The sequence below is a fragment of the Trachymyrmex cornetzi genome, unplaced genomic scaffold (assembly GCF_001594075.2).
Source record: "Trachymyrmex cornetzi isolate Tcor2-1 unplaced genomic scaffold, Tcor1.1 scaffold57, whole genome shotgun sequence".
Classification (NCBI taxonomy): domain Eukaryota; kingdom Metazoa; phylum Arthropoda; class Insecta; order Hymenoptera; family Formicidae; genus Trachymyrmex; species Trachymyrmex cornetzi.
In genome coordinates, this window is record NW_017299882.1 from 72374 (window position 1) to 98453 (window position 26080).

At 35.0% G+C, this 26080-nt stretch overlaps 2 protein-coding genes across 10 annotated transcripts in view; both read right to left on the reverse strand.

The window, feature by feature from the left end:
* AMPdeam (AMP deaminase) overlaps positions 1–23273 on the reverse strand; it is a 45490-nt gene extending 22217 nt beyond the window's left edge. The window contains exons 1-6 of one of the 8 annotated variants that reach the window (XM_018515137.1): positions 22696–23273; positions 21888–21978; positions 18076–18082; positions 17713–17875; positions 14174–17015; positions 8910–9080 (exon numbers count right to left, since the gene is read on the reverse strand). In XM_018515137.1, the coding sequence (XP_018370639.1) occupies positions 8910–9080; positions 14174–17015; positions 17713–17875; positions 18076–18082; positions 21888–21978; positions 22696–23094 (3673 nt within the window). In that variant the 5' untranslated portion in view covers positions 23095–23273. Of the gene's footprint in view, positions 1–6136; positions 6302–6544; positions 6669–7297; positions 7670–8909; positions 9081–11374; positions 12142–12593; positions 12694–14173; positions 17016–17712; positions 17876–18075; positions 18083–21887; positions 21979–22695 lie in introns of those variants that run through there. The other 7 variants (XM_018515127.1, XM_018515126.1, XM_018515128.1 and 4 more) reach the window with 7 other exon arrangements.
* A 645-nt stretch (positions 23274–23918) lies between these two features.
* On the reverse strand, positions 23919–25846 carry LOC108766058 (THAP domain-containing protein 4). Of its 2 annotated transcripts, none has more exons than XM_018515094.1 (3): positions 25679–25846; positions 24954–25471; positions 23919–24601 (listed from the first exon to the last, which is right to left on the reverse strand). In XM_018515094.1, exons 2-3 carry the CDS (start codon positions 25332–25334, stop codon positions 24476–24478), a joined length of 507 nt encoding a protein of 168 aa, XP_018370596.1. In that variant the 5' UTR covers positions 25335–25471; positions 25679–25846; the 3' UTR covers positions 23919–24475. The 2 variants fall into 2 exon arrangements, with proteins under 2 accessions (XP_018370596.1, XP_018370597.1); XM_018515095.1 differs by lacking the exon at positions 25679–25846 and adding an exon at positions 25619–25637.
* Between the last annotated feature and the right edge of the window lie 234 nt (positions 25847–26080).

The following is a 26080-nucleotide window of genomic DNA, read 5'->3' on the forward strand; positions in this document are numbered from 1 at the left end:
GTTGGTATTTTCAATAATAATACATTCGCGGACACTACACTCTCATGATGTGTACGTATGCTCATTCTTGTGGTGACCCACATCTCACGGTGCGACACACACGATCATTATGTATTATACATGCGTATCTACGTGGGTGTCCCTAAGCACAGATTACACACGAGCGATAAAACGGCTCAAGAGACGTACGTTTGAAAGGCCATCTATTGTTGACAATTGTACAGCATAAATAATGCGTGACCGTTCAAAAAACATTACCTTTGTAACTCTAGGAGAGAGAGAAAGAGCTTTAATAAATATAAGAGATATGTTTTCCATCTCGCCACGCCTCAAGTGTTGCATATTTATTTCCCCCTTGTCTTATATTCGATACTCACTTAAGACATAAATCTAACACTGTGTTATAAGGCGGTGTTATAGGCAATTTAACATTTTAATTTATGCCTCGTAAAGAGGAATTAATTAATAAAAAGAATAAATCTTAGATATTTTTTTTAATCTTACAAAAATATAGTCAATGTTAACTCTCCATCGGAGATATTTCTTATAAATAAATATGTATAAATTTCAAAAAGCAGATATTAAGTTATTGCACAAATTATTGCACAAGAGAAACTAGAAAGTTTTGAAAATGAGAAACGCTTGAAAATGAAAGAATCAGAGATTCGTCATCGTGAATAAATAATTTAAAAGCGACGGAGTGGCAATATTTATTAATAGTACAATCAATATTTATGTCGATTTATATTACATGAAGTGGTTGTATTAGCGACAGTAAATCTTCGTACTGTCCAAATAAAAACTGACATGTAGGTATTTCAAAATGTATAAAATGAATTATTAATTGTTAAATTAATTATTAAATGTAAAAGTCATGAACACGATGAAAAGTGAGCACAATTTTCTCGACAAACAAATATTAATTATTTTTCACCGTAGTACATATTGTGATGCATATTATTTCTTTTTTTACCAACTGACAAACTCATGAATTATTTTAGCGTGTGATGCACTCTTACTAATTTAATTACGGCACTATTCTTGTCGTGCCGAACGGTTTTCGCGTGCACCGAACGCGGCAGCTGAACTAATTAGTGTTTACTGTCGCGATCCGCGCAAGGAATTTCCTCCAATCGGTGTCACCGACATCATGCAACCCGTACCACGAATCATGAAAACGTTACATTCTTGGAATTAAATATCCTTACGCAAATGTATTTAGACCTCTGCTTAAAATCAAATTGATCAACTTCATAAATTAAAGTAGAACAAATTAATAAAAGATATGATCATATTACAGACTGATCATATTACAAATTAATCTGACGCTAAAATGAAGAAATTGATAAAAAAATGGAATTAATTAGTTTAATTTCAGAGAGGCTAATCAGTTTAACTTCATTTATTAAACACATCTATTTGAAAGTTTAATTAAAAAAAAAACGTGTCACCTAATTTACCCGACATCGCGTGCGTTAAACAAGGATGATTGCACTTAATATTCATGTTCATTTATATTTATGTACAATATTAACTCGTATTTATGGTTTTTTTTATTTATATTTATTTTTGTAGTGCTTCTTTCGGTAATCATTTTCAAACATTAAAATCTCTCTGCTGAGGTCTTATAGCCTTGACATTTACTATCCAGAATGAAGTCTTGAGCCAGCTGTACATTTTGAATGAAATGGGGGTCGCTTTTGACGCAGAAGCGACCTTCAAAATGCAGGTAATTTAAAACCGTATTCTCTATGCAAATTAAAATCAAGACAAACTGCACAAATTTTTAATAAGTAATTATTCGCCTATCTTATATCAGATAAATAATCAATAGTCTTATCAACAGTTATGTTTAATGTTAAATCTTATGTTTATATTGAATGTGCCCGCCGTTTTATTTCCAAGAAGATTAGCTATATAAATAAATAAGTTCAGAATTAAACAGCTCGCGATCAGATTAGGAAAAATTATTTTTTTGATTATTTTAAACCTACTTTGTTAATCTCATAAAAAATAGTTACTTAAAACATTTTTTAAATGTACATATACAGTGAGAGCAAAAAGTATTCGTACAAGGAAATTTGTTATAAAAAAAACCCTTATTTGTAGAAAATAAACATTAATTAGCAATTTTATACAATAAATACATTCTGTTCTAATATAAACAAACGAGCTTAGCATGTATTCCTGATTTTAGAAGCTAAATTTCTCGTCTGTACGAATACGTTTTGAGCATTCAAACAATACAATTTTTAATTTTCGCTTATTTTTCGGATGATATATTTTGTATAATTAATACACATCATTTTTTGATATATATAATTTTAAGAAACATGCAGTCTATTTTATTCTTTATGAATAAATTGTTAATTATACAACAAGAAATGATCGTTAATTAAACGTCGAATCGACATCAAATTGGTGTTAAAATCATCGAATTTATATCAATTCGGTATCAATTCGATGACTCATTTCTCGCTGGATAATATTTATTTTTAAAAAACATTTTCTCTGTACGAATATTTTTTGTACTCACTGTATATACGTACCATAGATACTATATATAGATATATATCTATTATGCTATCTCGTAATTACCCAAATAGAACAACAAGTTATTATTATATCGAAATGATGTCAAAATGACTTCAATCCTCATTCCTATTGCTCGTGGCCGAGCGTGGTGACTTCTTTCATATGTCTGTGGTGTACACGCTGGTTGTACACAGTAATATGGGACCTACAGTTTAACGTCGATTCCGAACGACGATTTATTAGAGAAGTGCTCTTGGCAAGGATACTCTCGGTGGTTTACCTTCCGAGAGGAGCTATGAAAACATTTTTCGGTTCTGCCTGATGGGATCGAACCCGGGATCTCTGGCATAGCAGTCTCGTGCGCTGCCTGCCATGCTCGCACTAAAAAAAATGACTCCAAAATGATCATAAAAAATCATTTTTCAATCATTTCCGATTCATTTTAATGTCATTTTGACGTTATCGTGACTTGTTCTGTTTGAGTATCTTGCCATAGATATCCCATAGATATCTATAGCAAAATACTCAAACAGGACAAGTCACGATAACGTCAAAATAGTATCTTGCCATAGATATCCTATAGATATCTATGATAAAATACTCCAACAGAACAAGTCACGATAACGTTAAAATAGTATCTTGCCATAGATATCCCACAGATATCTATGGCTAAATACTCCAACAGAACAAGTCACGATAACGTCAAAATAGTATCTTGCCATAGATATCCTATAGATATCTATGGCAAGATAACTACGAGATAACATAATAGATTATATAAAATAAATAAAGTGAACTCACTTACAACGTTAAAAGCGGATTAAGTACACTGACAATGAGAAAAAAATGCTGTTGATTCAATTAAAGTCTATATTACGGGCTGTCACTAACATAAGTGATTAATTCATGCGTATATTTTATTGATATAAAGGCTTGATTATTGAAATAATAATTTATGTCTTTGTGTCAATAAAAATATATATGAATTAATCACTTATGTTAGTGACAGCCCGTAATATAGATTTTAATTGAATCAACAGCATTTTTTTCTCAGAGAGAGTGTAGATAGTAGAATTTATTATTCCATTAAAATAGATTTGCTATCGAATGATAATGTTTATCGGATAATCTTATTATCACGAAATTGTGTTCAATCGATTCTATAAGTATCTGCGTTACATATGATGAACTATTTATAGATAAGCTTCATTGAAAGACTCATCGCGATTCACGAATGATTCCGCGACATCAAAATTGAAACTAATGTCATCGCGTGTTAAATAAATCATACATTTAGTGTTTATGTGCATATAACCAGAATAAAGAAAATTTAATATACAGTAATAACGATTTTTATAAAAAGTATCTTTGAATACGTACGTTTCTTTACATCTATGAATGTTTCAATTAACGGAATCGATTTTTCTTTATGAAAGTTTTTATTTTTTGTACTCATTTTTTTTTTAATTTAAATATACTTATAATTTTAAATATTTCTGCAATTAATTTTTCTCTAATTTCAATTCTTGAGTCAAAATTCTATTAAAATAAAGTTCTCTGGTAATACTTGTAAACTTTCAGCGGCGCAAAATATAATATTGCAAAAAGAAAACAGTTTAATACCAAATTACCAAAGATAATTTTGGTATGTATAACGACAAAAATTTAATTATATACCTCAACAGAAGCGGATCTCTTTCTCTCTTTTTCCAATGACTGTAGCTTTCATGAATATTCAACATGTTAGCTATTATCGGCGATAATGGTATAACCGGCTCTATGCTGCGGAAATTTCCTTGAAGCATCGGAAGAACAAGATCGAACGCTACAGTTATGTCTATTTACAGCAATAGCGTGAATTTGCGTGATTCAATTTCTGGCGGCGCGGCGGTGCGACTAGCACGCGCCAAGACGAGTGGCATAGCGTAGACGTAGCCGCGGAAGAGATCAATACCGCACCTCCTTGGCACGGTTACCGTGGATCTCCGCGTAGCACGTCCCAATCTTTTCTCAATCGAGAACGTCGACACCTTTCCGTTCTCTTCTGGCATGTAGGACCTGGTCCTCGTGATAAAAATACCGCGCTGTGAGACGAAAATAAATCGGCGTCAATATTTTCGATACTCATGTAAACACTTAGATCGCAAAAGATGCAGAATATACTGCAGTGATTTCAGAATCAAAGAATTTGAACCGAGATTTAGATAAGTTTATAATTTGTACAGCTTTATTAATATCGTAACTGTATCTTCGACCATTCTCCATTGTATTTAATTTCAACGCTGTTTTGTCGATAATATTTTCTTAAATGATTTCTACGTAATACAGAATTGCAATTTGTAAGCAATATTATGAAAGTTTATGTCGAGATGCATGCATAAAAAGTAGTAAAATTATAATTCTTCTAAAAGTCTTGTAATTGGAATATTTTTCATTTCTGATTCCTACTTATATACGTAATATAAAATTGCAATTTATAAGCAGTCATAAAAATTTATGTCGAGATGCTTGCGTAAAGTTTTGTAATTGGAATATTTTTCATTTCTGCTATCACTGTGTCGAAAGTAACTTCCAAATGCAAGCTTATTCTAATAAAATCGAAAAAAAAAACTCTAGAAAAAATGTCAAAATATATATAAATAATTAAAACTTATTTAATTAAATTTTTATACTCTTTGTACACAGAATTTTGAAAAATAAAAATTTCAAAATAGCATTCTCCGAAATCAGTTTAACTATTTCACAGTATCGGAAACGAGTACATTACAATTGCGTAATAACAGATAAATATCGACTTGTGCCTTGGCCTTAACCATAAATATATAAGAATTACTTGAAATTCTTGAGAATTACATCATTCGAATGCGTTACATTATCGGTATAAAAAGTCTTAGCCTGATAATTCAAGCAGAACAAGAATATAACCTAAACAATGCTAGAGCAATGTTTTCTTCAATCATTAAAATAATATCTCCAATTTAGACTAACGCTAACTTGCATATATATTTATATGCAGGTTAAAATTATAATTTGCAGTTTTATTAATTCGAGCGAAATAACGATTCGCCTAAACAATAATGGAGCAACATTTTCTTTAATTATTAAAGTAACATCTCCCCGACTAACGATAACTTGTATAATTTTCAGTTTTAATGAAAAGCTTGCTTTAGACATCTACGCTTCAGGAAGATAATAGCGGTATGACTCATAGTTAAGAAAATTCCGAAAAGACTTAAAAAAGACGCAAAAAATTGCGATTCTCTACACAACTTATAGTCATAATAATCTAACAATAAATACATTTCGCAATTAAGAGTACGTGGACACAGTGGCTCGGTTATTAGTTGTGTTATTGACAAGATAAGAAACACTGATGACATTAACGAACACAAAGATTCGTCATCATTGTTATTCACATGTGTTATTCACGTGGAATAATACTCCCGCGACGCAGGAATGCCGTTATCTGAGACAATTTCACAGTAAAGTGACGTCGACATAGATGCGTTTTGCCAATTAAATCGTTCCCGACATCAAGCGATTATAAGCATCGCTACAGCACAATCCGACAGATACACGAGTCGTTCGCGCTCGCTTTTACCTTCGTAAAATTCATCCAGATCAATCAGAAAATTCGACAGGCGCAAGGAACCAAGGAACGTTTCACTCTCCGAAGTGGTCACACCCCTGATCGACATTTTTCTCAGGTCGCCCCAAGTCACGCGATCCTCGTTGCAGCGTAAATCGCACTACCGAAGATTCCTTACTTCGACAGAAAATTTATTAACTCGTTCCTCCTGATAATAAAAGATTCTTGAGAGATACTAGAAGATGCGGCGAATGAATTTTTTTTGCGATATCGCAGAAACTCTCAAGAAATACTGTAATCGTTCGCAAGAGATATAACGATAGATATATCGAACTCGATACCGACGAAGTGACTTTTAATAGCGCGTCGTCGTCGCGTTTTTAGCTACGTCGAAGACGTCGCGTTGAATGTGCTAATCACCGTGCTTATCAACCGTGCCAGCACCACGTGCGAGGTCACAAAAGCGAACGAAAAACAATGAGGAATGCCGAAACAATTTCAAACGTGTAATATAAATTCGAACGCGACAAACATGATCGTGAACTCTGATCATATTTCCCGACTGGATTACGAACGCGAAAGCAATAAGAGCGTTAGTTTACCAATACCTGATGGCATCGATGAACAAACGGTAAGTATAAATATTTGTTTGGAAAATAATTGGACTAAAAGTTCGATTTTGAGATATAATAACAAAAATTTAATTTAATAAAAAAATTTGCAATTAAATGTTATCTTAACGCTATATATAATGTTATATGATTAAGGTAATTCGTTAAGAAATTATGAAATTAAATTTATTTCTCTCTAAATATAACTAATATTTTTTCCTTCTTTTTCATATATTATTTTAGCGACACTGAGAGAAATGTTCTGATTATACCAACAAGAAGTACAAATAAAACAAATTCTGATCATATGAATCAAAATTTTGATTACCACGATTAGAATTCTAGTTGTCTCAACTTGAATACTTAATAGATTCAATTATAAGTGTCTGATTTGTATCTTTTTGGATGAATCTATATCAAAATTTCAATTAATGCAACAAACTTTTTTTCCAATGTAATAATTAATTTTTTGAATCTTTTAAAGTTATTAAAGTCATTTATCTTGAATTGAGACACATTAGAAAAAAATAAAAACTTGAGTAAAAAGTTATTTATGACTCACCCAACCTAATGAATCGAATTAGATCGGAATTGGAAAATGTACAAGATTTTCACGGAGCGTATCTTCGTCAGCCAATTATCGACGAAATTCAACTCGTTGTGCAATTAGCTATTTTCGTGGAATTTTTCAAACTTCACGTACGTCACTTTCAGAATTCACCATTAACGTCGACCTTTGAATTTGCCGTGTGATTACCGCAAGGAGCTGTTTTCTCAGAAACTTGCAGAATTTCCACGTAATCACCACTTTATCTCGGGACTTACGATTGTGCATAACGCGACTCAACGAGGGACGTCGCGAAACTACCGTGACGACCGAATTGTAGTTTACTTCTAGGAAGCTAACTCTTGCCCTCTATTCACGTTCCGAAAGTCTCGCCTCGCACTGACGAGACGAAAACCGTCGGCACCATTGTGACGACGGCCAAAATACTATCGGCCGTCTGTAGAGGCAAGGTCTTAGGCTGCCTGCCAATTTCTGAAATTTTCACTCGCGTTCATCAGCAGGATTTTGTGTCAATGAAAATGCAGTTAAAACTCCGCGATACGACAATTCGAAAAAAAAAAAATTAAACCGCGATCCTCATTACTCGAATAATTCACTCGAATGGTTGCCAAAAGTTAAGCCAGTAATTGGAATTAAAATCTCAATTTGATAAATTGGGTAAATTTAATAATTTGCATGTTTGAAAAATTGATACAAATGATATTGCGATATGACGAGATGAATACAACATTGAAATGTCGGAAAATTATTTCAATTCATCTCGTATTTACCGATGAAAAATTTTTAGATATTTGTTCATATCTTAGTTACAAATTTTTTCCTTATTTTCTCGATTATCTATTATTATTTGTTTATTATTATCTATTATTATTTTATCTATTATTTTTCAAGCTAACATTTCCGTACCAAGCACCACGAGAATCAGCGAGTTCTGATGATTAAAAATCTCCGAGGCATTTGTCTTCCTTTCGCGGCTGCAGCGTATAATTCATATCGATCTCCATCCCTCTCGCGAACTTTAATTAACTTCGCCTTTCGTGCGGCCAAATAAAACGTTGTAGCTATGAGCGACTTCTGACTACTATAATGCATCGTCTAATTCCACGATATACATTTCGCGCTCATTTCATAGTATAATTGCAGAAGGTGATCGGCCATTTGAAGTCACGGAAAATACAGCGTCTAATTTTACCTTCGCCGAGAAAAAAATTGCAAATAATCTGATTTTATCCTTGTGACTTTAGGCTCATCACTATTCAAAAAGTTAAGAAATATAACTTATATTTTCGACGGATGAATACTTTCGAAAAGTAATTTCGTTCTTTATAATATGAGTAGGGGGTCAAAGGATAGTCTTGACGCAACGAACGAATGCTCGTCAAAGACTAATACTTTTTTAAATTAAGGTACACACACTTCAAAAAGCTGAAGAATAACTTTGACTCAATAAACGTCTGTCAAAGAATAACACCCTGACAACTTTAACTTTAAAATCTCATTATCTTGTGCCTGGTAGTTATAATTGCATGTTGTAACGGCTCGCTCTTCGCACGACTAATAGATTAGAACGAGTTACATCATAAAATAACAATCAATAATAACTCACGATCGCGATGGTGATCCACATTATGGCTCGGAGTTGTCGAGCTGTCGGCGTCGCCCTCGCCATCCAATTCGTAATAGAGCCTGTCTGTGTCACCATTCACCTCCTTCACGCCGTTCATGGCCATCACATCCTCCATAATTCTGCAAATGCGTTCGTCATCTTGAGTGCTCGCTTTATTTAATTACCCGCGGTGTTGACGTGGCTACATTATCAGCCATTGATTTCACGATAAGCTTTTGAAGCGCGCAGATTGCAAGGCTTTGTGTAAGATGTTCAAATATTTTCCAAGAATACAATTAGAAAATTTATATTAAAAATACATTTTATGTATCCCAAACGGTCCATTCGAATTTTTGTGTTAATTTAGCACAAGATGAATATATTAGGAAATTTAGTTACAAATGTTATATAAAAGAAATTAACACGAGAAATGTAACACTGACACAATTTGCTGAAAATATGTTTCTTTTTCCTTAATATTTTTATATTTTTCTCTAATATTCATGATTGTTACTAATTTTATTGTATTTATAATTAAATAAATAATATATAAATCACTAATTATAATAGTAATTAAAATGTTAAGAATACTACTGATTACCTTTGGTGATAAAGTTGTAATATTGAACTATAATCTGTCTCTCCTTTCTTATATTATCAAAACTTTCCAAAGTATCAAAAGATCTCTTCTTATCAAAGAGATCGCATAAGCATTCTTATCTCTGCGATAAGAAAAGCTAATTGTGAGAAAATAAAACTGCGATGTTAATCTTTATAACAATTCTGAATAAGAAAGAATTTAATTATTATTATTATTTAACTATCTGTGTGTGTGTGTGATTAATAAAATGTATGAGTGCTAAAATATATGAAAGATCATAATGTATGATTAATAAGAGAAAATTATGAAGAAAGGACTGAAAAACAAATCATTGACTGATTTAATGCAAATAAATATGCAAACGAAATTAACATGATATATACTACAATCTGATTCGCATATTGATGCTGTACTTCGATTAGTTTTATCGCACATCTCTGACACAACAAATTTGTTATTCTATCAAATTTAAACGTTCAGCTCGTTTTAACTAGCAATTAAGAGCTGCGCTCGTTTAAATAGGGATTAATCGCATCATTATCATAATTACTGTGGAATTTCGAATCGTTTAGGAAACAACGGTGTGCAATATTTTTCCGTTAAATTTAGCTTGCGATTTAATTATTAATGCCTACGTAAGTTGGAGCGTGTTGCAGTTTATTTATTAGTATACAACAACGATGCGATTAAATTTTTTTCTGCGCACGTATACATAATCGATCTTTCGATTAATTTATGATATGCGCGACAGTTACATATTCTATGTATTACATCATAATCCGAAAAAGTTTATATCTAAAGATAATTTTTTCTTTGATTATACAGTTTCTATGTTAAAATAGCTAAAATTATCAACAATTTTCAGTTAAATAGTAAAATAATTATTGACTTAACCTTGCTTAATTGGTTAAATTATTTTTTCTGCTTAAATGTTGCTCTGCATTTTTCAATATATGAATAATTATTTATTCATCTTTTTTATTATTAAGCATTCTAATTTGTAATATTCTAATTTACTGTTTAATATATGTAAAAAAATAAATAATAAAAATTAATAATCCAAAACAGTTAATAGTTAATACAATAAAATAATTAGCAACATAATTATTTTGTTATATTAATCTCCATCTGCAATCACACTTTTACTCCTTCCGTCTATCTCACATTTTTTTTACTGTATTCTAGGCTTTTAAAAAACGTAAAAAAATTCAGGAAAAAAATTTATTTTTCAACATCTCTCTTATTACATTACCAAACAGTTTTTTAACAAGAAACTTTAAGAGGGGAATCGGATTCTGTTCTGTTTTATTTCGGAGCTCACAAATTTCAGAGTGAAATTTCGCTGAAAAACTCAGATTGCAAATGAAGAGTTAAAATATATAGTTATTAATTCCATAACGTTGTTTTACGTGACAGGCCTTTTAAAATGTCAAAAAATTACGCGAGAAAATATTTACATACTACATCCCTCTCCATATACATGCAATAAAATATATTATATACCAGCGTAAAATGTCAAGAAATATATAGTTTAAATAGGCCAGTACGGCGATGATAAATGTGTACACGTCATTCTTCCTTCGCTCACATTACACATTCGGTCATTAGAGACTTTTACGGGGCAAGAGCACACGTGCAGCTCGTGCAGATCAATTGATATGCTAATGATTCGTCGTAAGAATTTTTATGCGTTTCATGCAGCAAACGCGAAATTATTATCGCTCAACATCTATGTCGTGCCATGGTGCAATTTATCGCATTTGGATTCCCTCTATATAGCCATATTAGCCACAGTGTTAAGGAATTAGATTTTTTAGGAAAGATACTTCTCTTAAAAAAGAAACAAGGTCTATCTCTCACTTACATTCACGCTCGTTTGGTCTTATCCTGTGGACGACGAGGAACGTCTTGCGCGCGGTGGAGATCGCCGCTGTCGGACGAACGGCTACAACGGACGCGACGAAAGAAGCGAGCCAATCACGAGGCAGCGTGGCACACGCGTTCGGCCAATCGCGGTGCGGTCGCACGCGCCTGACCAATCACAGCGCAGCCGTACGCGCCGTCCGCAGACCACTTCGATCCGCACAATCGACGGAGTGAAGTTGCTCGAGAGCGGCGCGATAGCGACACGAACGCGGCGACGTTCAGCGACGTTCGAGGCGCCGTTCGATTACGCGCGACCGGCACGACTACGACGCGAGACGATTCGAGCGGAAGCGGTTCGACTGCGGTCGACGCCTGGACGCCACGCGCGAGATACTCCTCTCGAATATGCACCCACGTGAATACTCCGATCGTCTCGAAAGGAGCCAGTGCACGCTCCAGCCTCCAGCTGCGCCACGTAAACACGCTTTGTGCCGTGTGCGTCGTCGTGACAGTGGAGTCTGACGCACGCTGCGATTCGCAGCGTGCGAGTCACTGCCTACGATCTTACGATATATCGAAGTGACGTACGTGCATATGGGATGGGGTAACTAATGCCTCAACACGTAATTAGATAATATGCTTATCGGAGCACGTATAGAAAATATATACTATGATATACGTATCAGACATGAATGACCCGGCGCGTATACAAATTGCAACTATCTTTTATAAACTTTTAATAATCCCCGATAAATATTTCTATACACAGTGTTGCCTGCTATCGATAAGAGTGTTTCTTTAAAATTAGTTCATTAATTCTAGCCAAGAGACTTGTGTTAAATTTAATCGAATCTTTTTATATATTTATACCCTCATTGTAGGAATAGTAACTGTTTCTGTTATGTAGAATTGTGAATATGTATCATAACTTGAATAAAAATAATTCCGCTTTACGATGAAATTCCTCACTTCTGTTTCATTATAGGACATTACGAAAATTTCTTTTGTGCGTACACGTAAATCTCATTCTCTTTCCCCTTTCTCTCTCTCTCTCTCTCTCTCTCTCTCTCTCTTTCAGTTCCTTTCACCCAATTCGCCAGACAGAGTGCATCGCGTTCCACAAGACAATGCGATTCTGCGTGACGATAATTCCAAGGGAAGAAAAAATAATGGAGATAAAGAGGAATAAGTGTGTGATAAAGGCACGAGGTACCTACCTTTCTCGGAACACTCGCGACGAAATGAACGAACGACCTCTTCACCGGTGGCTTCTACGGCACTGCGCCCGTGGTGTGACGCGCGTGGCACTGAGCGTGATTGGTCGAGAAGGCGCGACACAGCTGCGAACCGCGACGTTCCGGCTGGCGCAGACTCGTTCCCCGTCGATGCGATCCCGTGAAAATCCATACCGCGCGACTGACCACCACACCGCCACCGTGCTGCACTAATTATACAGGACACGAGGGACCGAGGGTCTCGCGTCGCATAGTGTATGCATAAATTATTTGCATGCTCGCGTAGATTATAAAAAAGCTTGGAGGGACTACGTTAGCCGCTACAACTTCGATCAGTTTTTCAAACTTGTAAACTCAGTCTTGAAATTTTGCATGAAGAAAGACAAGATTGTTAGATGAAAAAATGAATTTGTCGATGCACTTGCGCGTGTCTAGTCATAATACGTGGATTAATTACAATTAAATATGAATTATATATTCTCATTGAATATATAATTATTTATTAATTCATTGCACATATTGTGCAATATATACTTTGAATGAGAGAATGAAATAGAAAAATCGATTCCACATACAAACAATTCTTAAAAAAAAACAATTTTTATAATGTCGCTTTCTTATTTAAAAGTAACAATTTAAAAAATTAAATTTTCCAAGAAAAGGGAAAACTTTTTTGACTACAAAAAATTATTGACTAATCAAATAAATATTGGCAAAAAGAATATTCATAATCAAATATCACTTTTCTCGTTTTCGTTTCATCCTTAAAAAACTATTGTTTTTAGTTGTGACGATTTTGAAAATTTTTTATGAAAAGATAGTTCACTTTTAAAATAATGTTTACTGAACTCATTCATAATAACTCCGAAATTACGTTTTTTTAATCGCGTTTTTATTTTTAAAGTGAAAAAAATAATATGTCAAGCGTGTTTTTATAACAATGAATTTTCTCGCAACTGCATAAATGCACATTTATATATAGACGTTAATTAATTTAAATCTCAAACGAGAGATTTTCTCCTTTCTGAGAGTAGGTAAACGTCCACGAAATAATGTACATTTTCATTCGCATTTTGTTTCACCATTTTATTCTACATCTACATTATGTAAATATGATATTTAGCAAGCGAAATTCGCAATTAATTATTCTCGCTGTTCGCTACAACTCGTGGGCTCTAATTGAAACTATAATTAAAATTAAATTCATTGTCCCATATTCTAGGCACCTCTCGCGAATAAACTGGACAAACGGAAGTCCGTTTTTGTAATTCATTCCAAGATTCAGTCGCGTTTCTCCTTGGATCACATTTATCTTATTGACATTCGTTAATTTATCTTCACCTACCTAAATGTATGTCTTCCTCTCTCATTGTACATTTCAATAAAAATTACAATTATTTATATCCGTTTCTTTTAATCGTAGATATTCACATCGGCATTTAAAAATGCAAGATCTCATTTATCTTATTATCAGAGATCTTATCGTCACCATTCTTCTTCATCTGTAACAAGCTTCAACATCCTTCTGATGTGTCGCATACCTTAATTAAAATCGAAATCACTTTCTGTGTTCGAAACATTCTTTTCGATCGTCGTATCTGTGTCGGAATCCAGAAGGGACTTGATCACGTCTTTCTTCTTCTTCGATTGACTCGCTCCGTTAACATCCGCCTGTTGCAATTTATCCCCATCTTTGTCCGATTTATGTTCCAGTTCTGGATCCACCTGTATCTGTGAGGTCTCTTCTGCTTCTGGTTTCTCTACACGACTCTCAGCGTCGTCACCAGGATTCCGCTCTTCCTCCTTGTACTCCTGTTCGTACGCGTTATCATATGTCTGATTAGGATCATAGGGTACTTGCTCAGTGTAATCGTACGCCTGAGTGTCAGGATTGTTCTCATATCCTTGATTAGGGTCGTATTGCTGAGCAGGATCACCATATCCCTGATTGGGGTCATAGCCGTAATCGTACGCTTGATTCGGATCCTGTTCGTACTGCGCATCAGGATAGTGCTGGTACTGTTGGTTATTGAGATTTTCAGGGTACTGCTCGTACTGGTCAGCCACGTACTCGACGTACTCTTGATCATCTTGAGCATATCCTTGATCAGCGTATCTCGAATACTCCTCGTTACCAGCCTCGTATGACATGTTTGGGTCATAATATTGCTGATTTGGATCTTGTTGCTCGTACTGCTGCGTTTGGCTCGGATCTTCAGCGTATCCTTGCTCGGCACTGTACTCACCATCTTTCACAACATCTTCGAATTGATCGTCGACTCGAAGTTCCGTCGTCTCATCGTTGTCTGGGTTTCTTCTGCCACTTTCGTCTTGTTCACCAAGTTCCTCACCTGGCTGCGACGCGGTCTTAGGTTCATCAACTAAATGTTGATCCGAATCTTTAGAGGGTACATCTTGAGCGTCCTCGATAGGTCCACGTGTTTCAGTTTGCTCCTCGGTTTCATTTACCTCGCTTGTGTCCAATGTTTTCGTTTCCATTTCCGAGCGAGGAAGTGTATCCTGCGGAGGACGCGCGTTCTCCACTTCGTCATTCACGTTTTGCTCGATGAATTGTGACGATTCGTTAATGATGTCTTCTTTGATGTCCATCGTAGCTTCGGCATTTTTTCCCGCCGCTCGGTCTCCGTCAGCATCGTCCAAATGTAACTCGCGAACTTTTTTCTGCACACTTGCAAGATTCCACGGCGCCAATTCCTCGGCAGCATCGAACACACCATCGATATCCGATTCTTTACCGGTTACAAGATCAAGTCGTTTCTCATCCGGCGCACTCTTCGAATCGTCGATCCGTGATCCGTCACTCGCGGCTATTTCCTCGTCGACGCTGTCTTTTTTCGCAGTAGGTATTTCTCGATTGCGTTCTCGTGACTCGGCTGAATCGGCCGCGTTATTCCAGTCCTCTTTCGCAATCTGCGCGTCTCCGCGCGGTCGATCTAATTTCGCCGAGTGTGTCGCAACGTCCTCTTGAATTTCATTTCTTGTACGTCCTTCAGCCTCGCGTTCCTCTTTACATTCCGACGCATCGCTTTTTGCATTCTCGCGATGTCTAATTCCATCCTCGACTGCCATGAGTCTTCCATTACCGTTTTGTCCGACCGAATCTCGTGCAATATTCTTCAGAGTCGCCGTCCTGGATGCAAGATCGCTAGCTAATGCTAAAATTTTGCCCATTTCCTCGGGTACCCTCTCCTTCCTCGCCCGATCCTCGGCTGGAAGTTCCAGACCATCTTCGGTCAGGGAGACATTCAACAGATCACCGCTAGTGTTTTGCTCGTGATCCAGTTCGTCCACGCTCTGCACGCCGTGCTCCCGATGGATCCTCCGGATGTTACTGATATATCGATCCAGTTCTTTCTCTAGAATCGCCGTCCTGCCGTTATCATCCAGATTAAAGTTGTCTGTTCCCAAAGCAGTCGGCGACAAAGTTTTGGCAACATCCGCGTTGCCCCAGAGCAAATGTTCGTTGCGCCTCATCAAACTGTCCAGGTCGTCGCTGGTGATGGAACGAGTGGATCCTTCATCATCGGATTTCTGCGAACTCGCCAGGATGTAGTCCATGTATCCCGGTAACGGACCGACCTGATTAGCGATGTTCATGTCAGATCCTGTTCGGTATGTACTCGATTTCCCGGTCACTAAAGTCGGTTCCACGGCCGCGGTATCGGACGGATTGTATTCTCTTATCCGCGATCGCGGATCGGACATCAACATGTTGGTGTCGTGATAATGACGTGAGGTCAAGGGGTCGAATTGGTGTTGAATAGGCACGTTCTTTTCATATTGTGAGATATCTCCAGCGGGAAACCGCGCGGTCGCCGAGAGACCGGATGCGACTTGCGCCGATTCCATGTGCTCCCTGAAGAATCGATTAGTGGAATTATCCGAAGGCGCAATTGGCAATACCGGCGCTTCCACATACGAAACGCGAATGTCCGGAACATGCTGAAGATTACGAGGCACACTTCCGTCATAATTGGAAGGTATCATTCGTGGATATTGATGAGCGTTCGGCACGGAGGCATAAATATGTGGTCCATGTAGAACATTCGTCTGACGATGATCGACATCGCGGATTGCACCTAATGGCGCAGTTGTCAAAATTGGTGGAGGATTATTTAACGAAACGTCTACGACAGTCTGATCGTACAACTTGGAAGCGGAGGTAGACCTTGGCTGAATCGACTGTGGACCAGGCGCCCCCGGATGCAATCGCGGTGATGAAATGCTTCTTGTTTCCGCAGATGCTAAATCGGGATGTGCCAACGCGACGGTTTTCTTCGTGTATCTATCCTCATTCTGACTGGCGATGCCACTATCCTCGGTGACGCTACCGGGTGGCCGGTGATTGGCATAAGCGCGAAGTAAATAAGTCTCGTACTGTTTCTGGAAAGAAACCAACATTTTCGCTTTTTAGGTAGAACATAACTACGTAAAACAATCTCAAGAAACACAAAATTATATATAACGTACTTGTCATTTTATAATTTCTCTTTCAATAATTAATATAACCGTAAATATAACACAAATGTTATATTACAGTTATATTGTTTGAGTGGGAAATTACAATTAAGAGGTATGTTATTTTGTGTTTGCTGGGGTTGATTCATTTGTTTGCGTTTACATATTCATATCTCATTATGTGGCTACAAGGAATGAATAATATAGCGCGATATATGAGAATATATATCTATATAGAATTTAAATTTTTAATCAAATTGTTTTAATGAAACGCATTGTAGGTTTGACAATCGAGAAAATCAGTTTCCATATTTTCAATTTATCTTTGTATCTATGAAAAAAAGGAGCTTAATAATACAAATATAAATTAATAAATAAAAAAACTTAAATCTTTAGAATAAAAGTTAATCGAATCTTATATCAATAATAAATTAATCTTAAAAAAGAATTTAAAAACACGACTGGAATTTTATCGGCTATAATTCTTATTTTTCAACAGTTCATTGTTTTATTTTAATATAATGAATGTAATACTGTTATAACAAAAAAAAAAAAAAGTAACTTGAAGCAATTTCTGTACAAAAATATAACGAAGGATACAATGATTAAAATGATAACTCACTCTGAGAACATTGAGTCTGTCTTTTTTCGCGCTTATTAGCGCAAGCTTGTTCATAACTCTGTCCAATGCGGTTAAAAGCTTGTGATTTCTTTCATCCCTCGTGCGTTGTTCCTCCAGATACTGTATATATCTCATACGTAACCGATTTGTACAGACATCGTGTCTGTAATTAAAAAATCATTCATCGAATGGCAAATTTAAATTTCAAGAATACTCTGTCATTTTCTAGCATTTTTTCTCGTCTATTTTCATAACATTATTAATTCTACAGATACACGGGATTGTGTAAATTGCAATAAAAAAAATTAGCAAATTAGGATCATGTTTTATAGATTTTTTGTTACAATAAGCCATTATCTAAGCTTTAAGTCTTAAGTCGTAAGAAATTGATTAATTATAGTCGATTCGACTTCTCACATTTGACCGTGATTGATTAATTTCTTACGACTTAAGACTTAAAGCTTAGATAACGGCTTATTGTGGGAGGCCCATTACGTTAAATATCTCGCACGTATTAATCTCTTTTTTTTTTAAATGACGTAGAAATAGTTCACTCAAATGGTTAAGCGATCGATTAAGGAGTTAATGTGACTCCCTCACGAGCAGGTCACCTCGGTGGCATAAGGTCGCTGAAGTCTTCGCGACAATATACAGCTAACGCAACTCCTTTGAAAATGGAGGCGCGCATTATCGTGAAGCATGATATACATGAACATTTTTATCCTACGTTCACGATCGATGAAACGCTCGGATGTCTCGGCCAGACACGAATCAGGACGCGTAAACAACGAGAGAGCAGAATTCACGTCGTCCCGAGCGTGGAGATATGTCGACGGGAATGGGATTGAGCTCGCGGCTGTTATTGATCGTGACATTCCGTAGAACCGGACTACCACTGAATCGATATCGAGTATTTCAGGTAATTTCTCTACATTATTACTGAGCTAAGCGATGTGCTACAACGATTCATTCAAAACTTCACATTTTCAAATTGAAAAATTTGTCCAAAAAATATCCTGCCAGAAATAATGATTCGAATCAACATTAATCGATGATCTTGTTGATTTGACCAATCACTTCTAGCTGTAGCTTCCAAATGAAGTAAATTTATTGATTGTAAATTTTTTTACTGCTAAAATATTTAAAAGTAACTCTGCAATATGTTATACTCTTTAAAAATAAGAATTGAATTTAAAATTTTTTAATTATCTCTTAATTTTTCTTATCATCTTTCCCTAATCGCTGATAATACGTTAATGGTAATATATTGCATTACATTATAGAATAGTACATATATACATATAAATAATACCTAATAAATAGACCACAAGATTTGCAATTACTTCTTATTAATTTTCTAGATATATAACAAACTTCACTATATGATTCTCTCTCTCATTACATAACTTCATTATAATCATGATGTAATTAGATATCTAATTCCACCATGTATAATCATAATATATGCAAAAAATATCATATTCACATCACAATAGATTCACAATAGTCACGGATAATAATGTTATTGTAAGATTATCAAAAAGTCGCAATGATATAACATTTTATTTTCTTAATCTATGTCATAACAGTGAAGTCCGATTTTTATTAGTTTCATAATATCACAGTGATATTACACCTGTGACAAAGCGGACATTCACCATGACTTTATTGTAATATTATTGAGACTCTTTTTGCTATGAGGATAGTGTCATATTGACCTGCACTGTCTATCCTAAATTCAAGTCAATCAACGCGGCATTGCAGGAATTCTAGTTCTCAGATTCCAAATGGATTTGAAACTCACCTGTTACGGGACTCTCGCATAAGCATGGTGAATCGCTCCTCCAGTCGTATTCTCTCCTCCTCACTAAAAATTTCACGATGTTATCAACAATCGTATTCCCGCGTTCGCAAGATTTATCTTGGAAGATGTGATGTACTTGCCTCTTCCGCAGCTTCTCCTGAAGCTCAAACATTCTCTTGTAATAATCGTGACCATCGTAAAGCGGTGCCATGCTGCGCGCCATTCAGAAAGCAAAAAGTTGAAGGACGATCGTCGCACATCGAGGCGATCGACACACAATCGATTCAAATAATGCTCCACGCGATGGAAGTTCAAGTTTACGTACTGTACAATTCGAAAAACGAAAGTATCTTGCGGCGTCGATAATCGTGATTCGAGGAATTTTTTAGCATCTCTGAAACAGATGTGAAGACAATAATGCAAATTCTCGAAACGAACGCATTTTTACTCTCATCGACTTTCCACAGTTTTCTAGTTTAACTTTCCGAATTTTAAATTATGTTAATTTCTCCAGAAGAAATACGAACTTTGTAAAATAAAAAAAGAGTGGAAGGAATATCAGACTAAAGTTTTGATGCAAATGAAGAAACAGAAGTTTTTAAAAAGAGAGATTTCACATAAACAAATATTAAAAATGAATAAAACTCATATAAAGTGACGGTAATATTACTTCAATATATAATTATACTGATAATTTTTCTTACTTAACAATGTAACTTATTACGTATAACATGTATTATATTACATTTCTATTGTTAAATGAGAAATTATAATATTGATGTAATATTGCTACCACTTTGTGTTTAGCGGGAAATAATTGGAGAACATAGAATATTTAAATCATAAAAGCGAACGTTACTTAAAAAGAATTAAACATTTTTAAAGAAAAAGTATAAGATAGGAATTAGTAAAAAAGAAATAGAATTAAAGATTCAACATGATGATTAAATGCGAGGCATACTTTTAAATTCAAAAATGATCAAATTTGATTCAAACGAAGATTAAGTTGTCAGGGCGAGAATTCGAGTGTCGTTTCACGACACTCGAATCGCCCAGAATTGTTCACAACGGCGGTACAGATGCAACAACAATGGAATGAACACTTGGTGTGTGCGAGGTATTCGGTATTTGAATCCGATATCCTCAAGGCTTTCAGGGCGAGGGAACGATCCTTCGTCATGCCGACGCGGCGAGCAACTGTCGCGGTCGAATCGTCGAGTCTACCGTGGCAGGTCGGGGCTGTTTCAGCGGGTAAACACGCAGGTGTTACGTTCCCTACTCCCTTTATGTCGAGCGAATTCGTGCGACTAAACAGCTATTTAACTTGAATTTCACAATGTTACGAAATGCGTGGGTCCGCGTTCTTGCCACGTGTGTAACTGGTACCCGCATGATTTATCATTTCAGAACTGTATCAGTCGCGATTTTTTGTATTGTTAAAATCAAACTCGAATCTTCATATATATAATTAAAGAAATTAATTGATTATAAATTTGATAATTTTTTTTACGAGAAAAAAAATAAGATTTAATTTTAACGTTTATTTTAATTTGATAACATTTTTGCAGAAAGAAAGAGAGAGAGAGAGAGAGAACATATTTTTTCAGGTTATTCCGAGTTTAATTCTTCCACTGTTCACGCTGTTCTCCAACATGATCCTAAAGGTAGAAATTTATCGATGATTATATTATCGCAACATTATCATGTGTATAATAAATAATATAAAAACTTTCTAAATACTATAAAAAGAATACTAGAACATTAGGTACTAAAATTTTCATTTTTCGATTCGTTATCTCAAATTCTATTTTACGAAGAATAATGACGCAATTGAAACAGTAGGGACCAAGTTAAAATTTGTGGTACCTCGACGTAACTCCAACGTCAATCGCAACGCTGAAGTATTACAATCGATAAAAGTAACATTGCAGTAGTTAGCGACGAAATATAACTAAATTCCATCGATCGGGCGTGAAAGGATATGCTTAAGGATGCAATCTGTGGCGCAGTACTCTATGCGGTCACGTCGCGTGCCAGTTGCAAATTTTCTCCTAGATATCGTGTGCCCCGACTTCCTACCTTCCAGTTAGTTGATTCACCTTGATAAAAGCGAAATAAGAGAGGGTGTATAATTATGTACAAACCAACACTATGCTGCATTAATAAATTATGAGTACATTTGCTGTTTATTAACTACATCAAGAAATACATTTATGTTTTCCAACAATATTGTTTTAACAATAATGTTATAAATGTAAAACGAGTAAAGAATGACAATTCATAGAAACTTAAAGATTTTTTCGTGCTTTCGTGTCTTCTAGCACACACATATCTTTCACGAATCTTTATACCACCTTTCTGTATTTTGCACGCAAATGTTCCGTCAACTCAGGTGTTTTCGATGTCGCCATGTAGAAAACAAGCTCCAAGTTGTCGCCGTTGCGTTTGTACACTCGACGTGTCTGTCGTGGAAACAAAAGAATGTTAATTAAAATCAACAATTTTCCATTTAATTATTAATGTTCGATATTTACGAGAACAAATATATTGCGCAAAATGTGAGTAAGTGTAACATACAAAAAAAAATACAGTCTTGCATCTGGAGAGACAACATTCGATTAATAAATCTATATTTAAAAATAAATAAAAAATATAGAATAAAAATAAAAAATTTATTGTAATCATATAAGACATCAGATGACATCATATTCTTAAATCATAATCATAACAAGAGCTCTTCTGAAAACTTATCCCCACTGAAGCCGATCGTGTTGTAATCGACATATTGGTTTCTTCATCTTTGATTTAAAAAAAAAAGCAGAAGAACTATGCCAATCCGATGTGGTCAATTTCAGTGGAGAGTTGAAGACAAGTCTTTATAAAGCTTTTTGTGTTTAGACACATTAACTTTAGAGAGATTAGACAATTTTCTTTTTTCTCTTTATTAAATTTTTACTTATACTTGTTTATACAGAATCTTTATCCATTCGCGATCATATCTAGTTACAAGACATCCAGTGGCTGCAGTCGATTAGGACGCTTTCAGCGCTTTTCAATATGTCTATTCTTATTTTATGACTAATGAACGATAAAGACAAAATGATGATTACAAGCGCTTAAAGCGCATGGGCGTCCAAATCGATCGCAGCCCCAATATATATCCGAAAACTTAATCGTACCTGTGTTAAAGTCGGGAAAGACGGTACCGATGCATCTGTCGTCAGTATATTGTTGCTGTTTAAGTCGATGGTATTGTTATCATCGCCCATCAGATCACCCTGTTCGACCGTAAACAATCCTATGTTATCAATTAGACTAAGTACGACCTTGTTAGTTCCTGGTAAGATCTGCAGGAAGCCGGTCTCTCGATGCATCGGTGTCCCTGAATCCGGATGCCAGCTCTGCGCGATGTAATTGAACAGCGGCTGACCTATGGACGTAATGTTTATCTCATCGTAGTAATTGAAGGGCTTGATGGTCGGGTATGTGCCCACTGCGGGCTCATCCGTTATCCACGTGCCCTCCAACCAGGCCAGCACGTTCAACAGCTCATGCAGCTGCAAGATCTTCATCTGCATCTTTGCGGCAGTGTAGTTAACAATCTAGTAATCTAATAAGACTTCTGATTGACTTTTCGTATCTACACGTCTTCAACAGTAAGATGTAAACTTCATACTGAGATAGCAACGTGAGATTTTCAATATTTTATAGCGGCGGGCACAGACTCTTACATAACGCATAACACGTAATGCATACGAAAATGTACCAATCAAAATCCTTTATTTCATAGAAAGGAAGGAAACGAAGGACTTTGATTGGTACATTTTAGTATTGCCTATTACCATTCTTCTTTAACTCTGATTGGTTGAATTTCTTATGTCTTATGTGTTATGCGTAATGCAAGGTCTGTGCTTCCCACTTATACCTTCGTATCGTCTCGCAATCTCATTGATTACATGAAACTACATGGAAGCATAACGTTCTGTAACATCACGAACATTTACTTGATACTTATCTTATAAATGGAAATCGCGATCGTCATTCGGAAAAATATACGCTCCATGTATTATTACAGATCTATAGTTTTTATCTTTGCTCTTTCTCTCTCTTACTTTTTAATTATATATACATATCCGAAGTGCAGAAAACATAATATCATGCAGTCACGAAGAACAGATCTTGAGCTGTTACATAATAAAAAGTGAACACCTTTTTATGGTAATTTCGTAAAACCTGCGATGGAAAACCACTAATAATAGATTTGTCATGCACGTGTGCACGGATGTTCATATAATCGCAGTAGATGATTAGATAATAAATAGTTGATTCAGCATGCGCGTTTTTATCGCTCTAAAATTTTATTTACGCTTAAAAAAACTACAGTAATAATTAATTGTCAAAAACGTATAATAAAATTAAAACTTTATTTGCTCTTCTGGTAGGGTGACCAGATCTAACTTAAGTAAACTAGGACTATTCCAAATTAGAAAATAGTACAAAAGTAGGACATCAAGAATCAAAAGTAGAACAAAAAAGGTTACATAGTAATATAAAGTAGGTAGTACATTTGAACTCAAAAATAGAAGAAAAGTGTGTACATTAAAAAATCCTAAGAACGATAAAAACACGTATTTAGTATTAGCCAAAAAACGTTTTACATAATAATACTTAAAAATTTTCAAATATTTTATCACAGATGCATAATAATTAGAGATGCACCGGATATCCGATATCCGGTAATTTTACAATCCGGTGCATTCCTAATAATAATAAATTAGTGTTTAGTTTATTATTATGAATTTCATGTCAATAGGCTTAACAGCTTCCGGTCATCTTGCTCTTTCTCATAAAATAAGTGCCAAAAATAGTATACTCTGGACATACTAAAAATCCACCCGGTCTTTAAAAAAGTCATATCCGGGAAAAACTAAATGTCTGGTCACCCTATCTTACATTCTTTTATTTCTCTTCGCTCACTTTTATATACTTTGCTCGTAAGTGTTCAGTCAACACTGGAGTATTCGACGTTGCCATGTAAAATACATATTCCAAACAATTATCGTGAAGTTTAAATTCCCTGCGTACCTGCCATAAAATTAAAAACATATTTTAACTGTAAAATTATGCTATCACTTATATAAATATCAACTGCAATGCTAAGTTAATAAAATTTATGATGAATTTGGTCATTCACACTACAATGGATCAGTGCACATTAAAGGCTGCTTTATACAAAGTATCTAAATGTAGTAGTGATATAACATATTCAATTTTGACAACAATATGTATTTGTTCAATAACGTGACAATATTTTAAATATTAAATTAAATAATATTTATATCCTTTTACATTTAACTTTGCTAAATTTATATACAGTAGCTTTTAGCATGCACTAATCTAATATAATGCAAGTGACCAAATTTACTGTTAAATATACCTGTGTTACATGGGGCATCTTTGCCTCTTTTGTCCTAGTTATATCAGTACTATTTAGGTTGATGGTTTTGTCAGTTATCTCGCCACATTCAATGGTAGTTAAACCAAAATTATGTGCTGAGATAAGAGTTACTTGATTAGTTCCAGGGTTCACTTTCAGAAAACCTGTTTCCCGATGCATTGGCTTCTTTAAATCCGAGTTGGAAAAACTTTGCGCAGTATAATTGAACATAGGTTGCCCTAAGGACATGAAGCTTAGCTCATCATAATAGCTAAAATCCTTAATTGTCGGATATTTGCCGCTGCCTTGATTCTCTGTTCGCCACGTTCCTTCTAGCCAAGCCAATGATTCTAATGCTTTATGCAATGGTACACGTTTCATGTTTCCACTATATTATTTTATATATTCTAGATATATTGGACAAGTGTATAAATTATAAATAAAAACTAATCCTTAAGTGTATCTTTTGCGATTCTGACTTTTAACTTGAGAATTTCAGAATCTCCACAAAATATAACCTGTAAATCATACAATCACAATTAATATGAAAGACAAGATATTTATCATAAAATTTTTTATAAAAAGTTTCTATTGTAGTCACGACTCTTAGTATTAAGTAAATACAAAAATTGTTGTTTACAGAAAATGGTTAGTTAGAAATTTACATTCAAAATTTTAACATCCACACTTGACTGTTCTATTGCAATTTATACCTCCTATTATACCTGGTAAAATAGAAGCTGTTACATATGACAGAACGATAAACCCTAGGTCCATGAACAATGTTGTGGATTTTCTACAAGTGTGTATTCTTCATGCTTCTCGGCGCAAGAGTTATATAATGGGTAAATTCCGTTTCACGCATGATGTGCATAATGCACATTTATCCTTGTTTAAGAACGTCTCCGACTGCAGTTGTGCTCAACCTAATGAGCACATTAATGTTCACACCATTACGAAAATAATTTATTTTACTTTTATATAGCAGGGTTGGGTAAGTTACTTTTTTCTTTTAACTAAGTTAAGTTAAAGTTAACAACCTTGAAAATTTAACTTAGTTAAGATACAAGTTAATGTATAATGAAATTAATTGAATTAAAAGTTAAGTTAATAAAAAAAAGTAATTG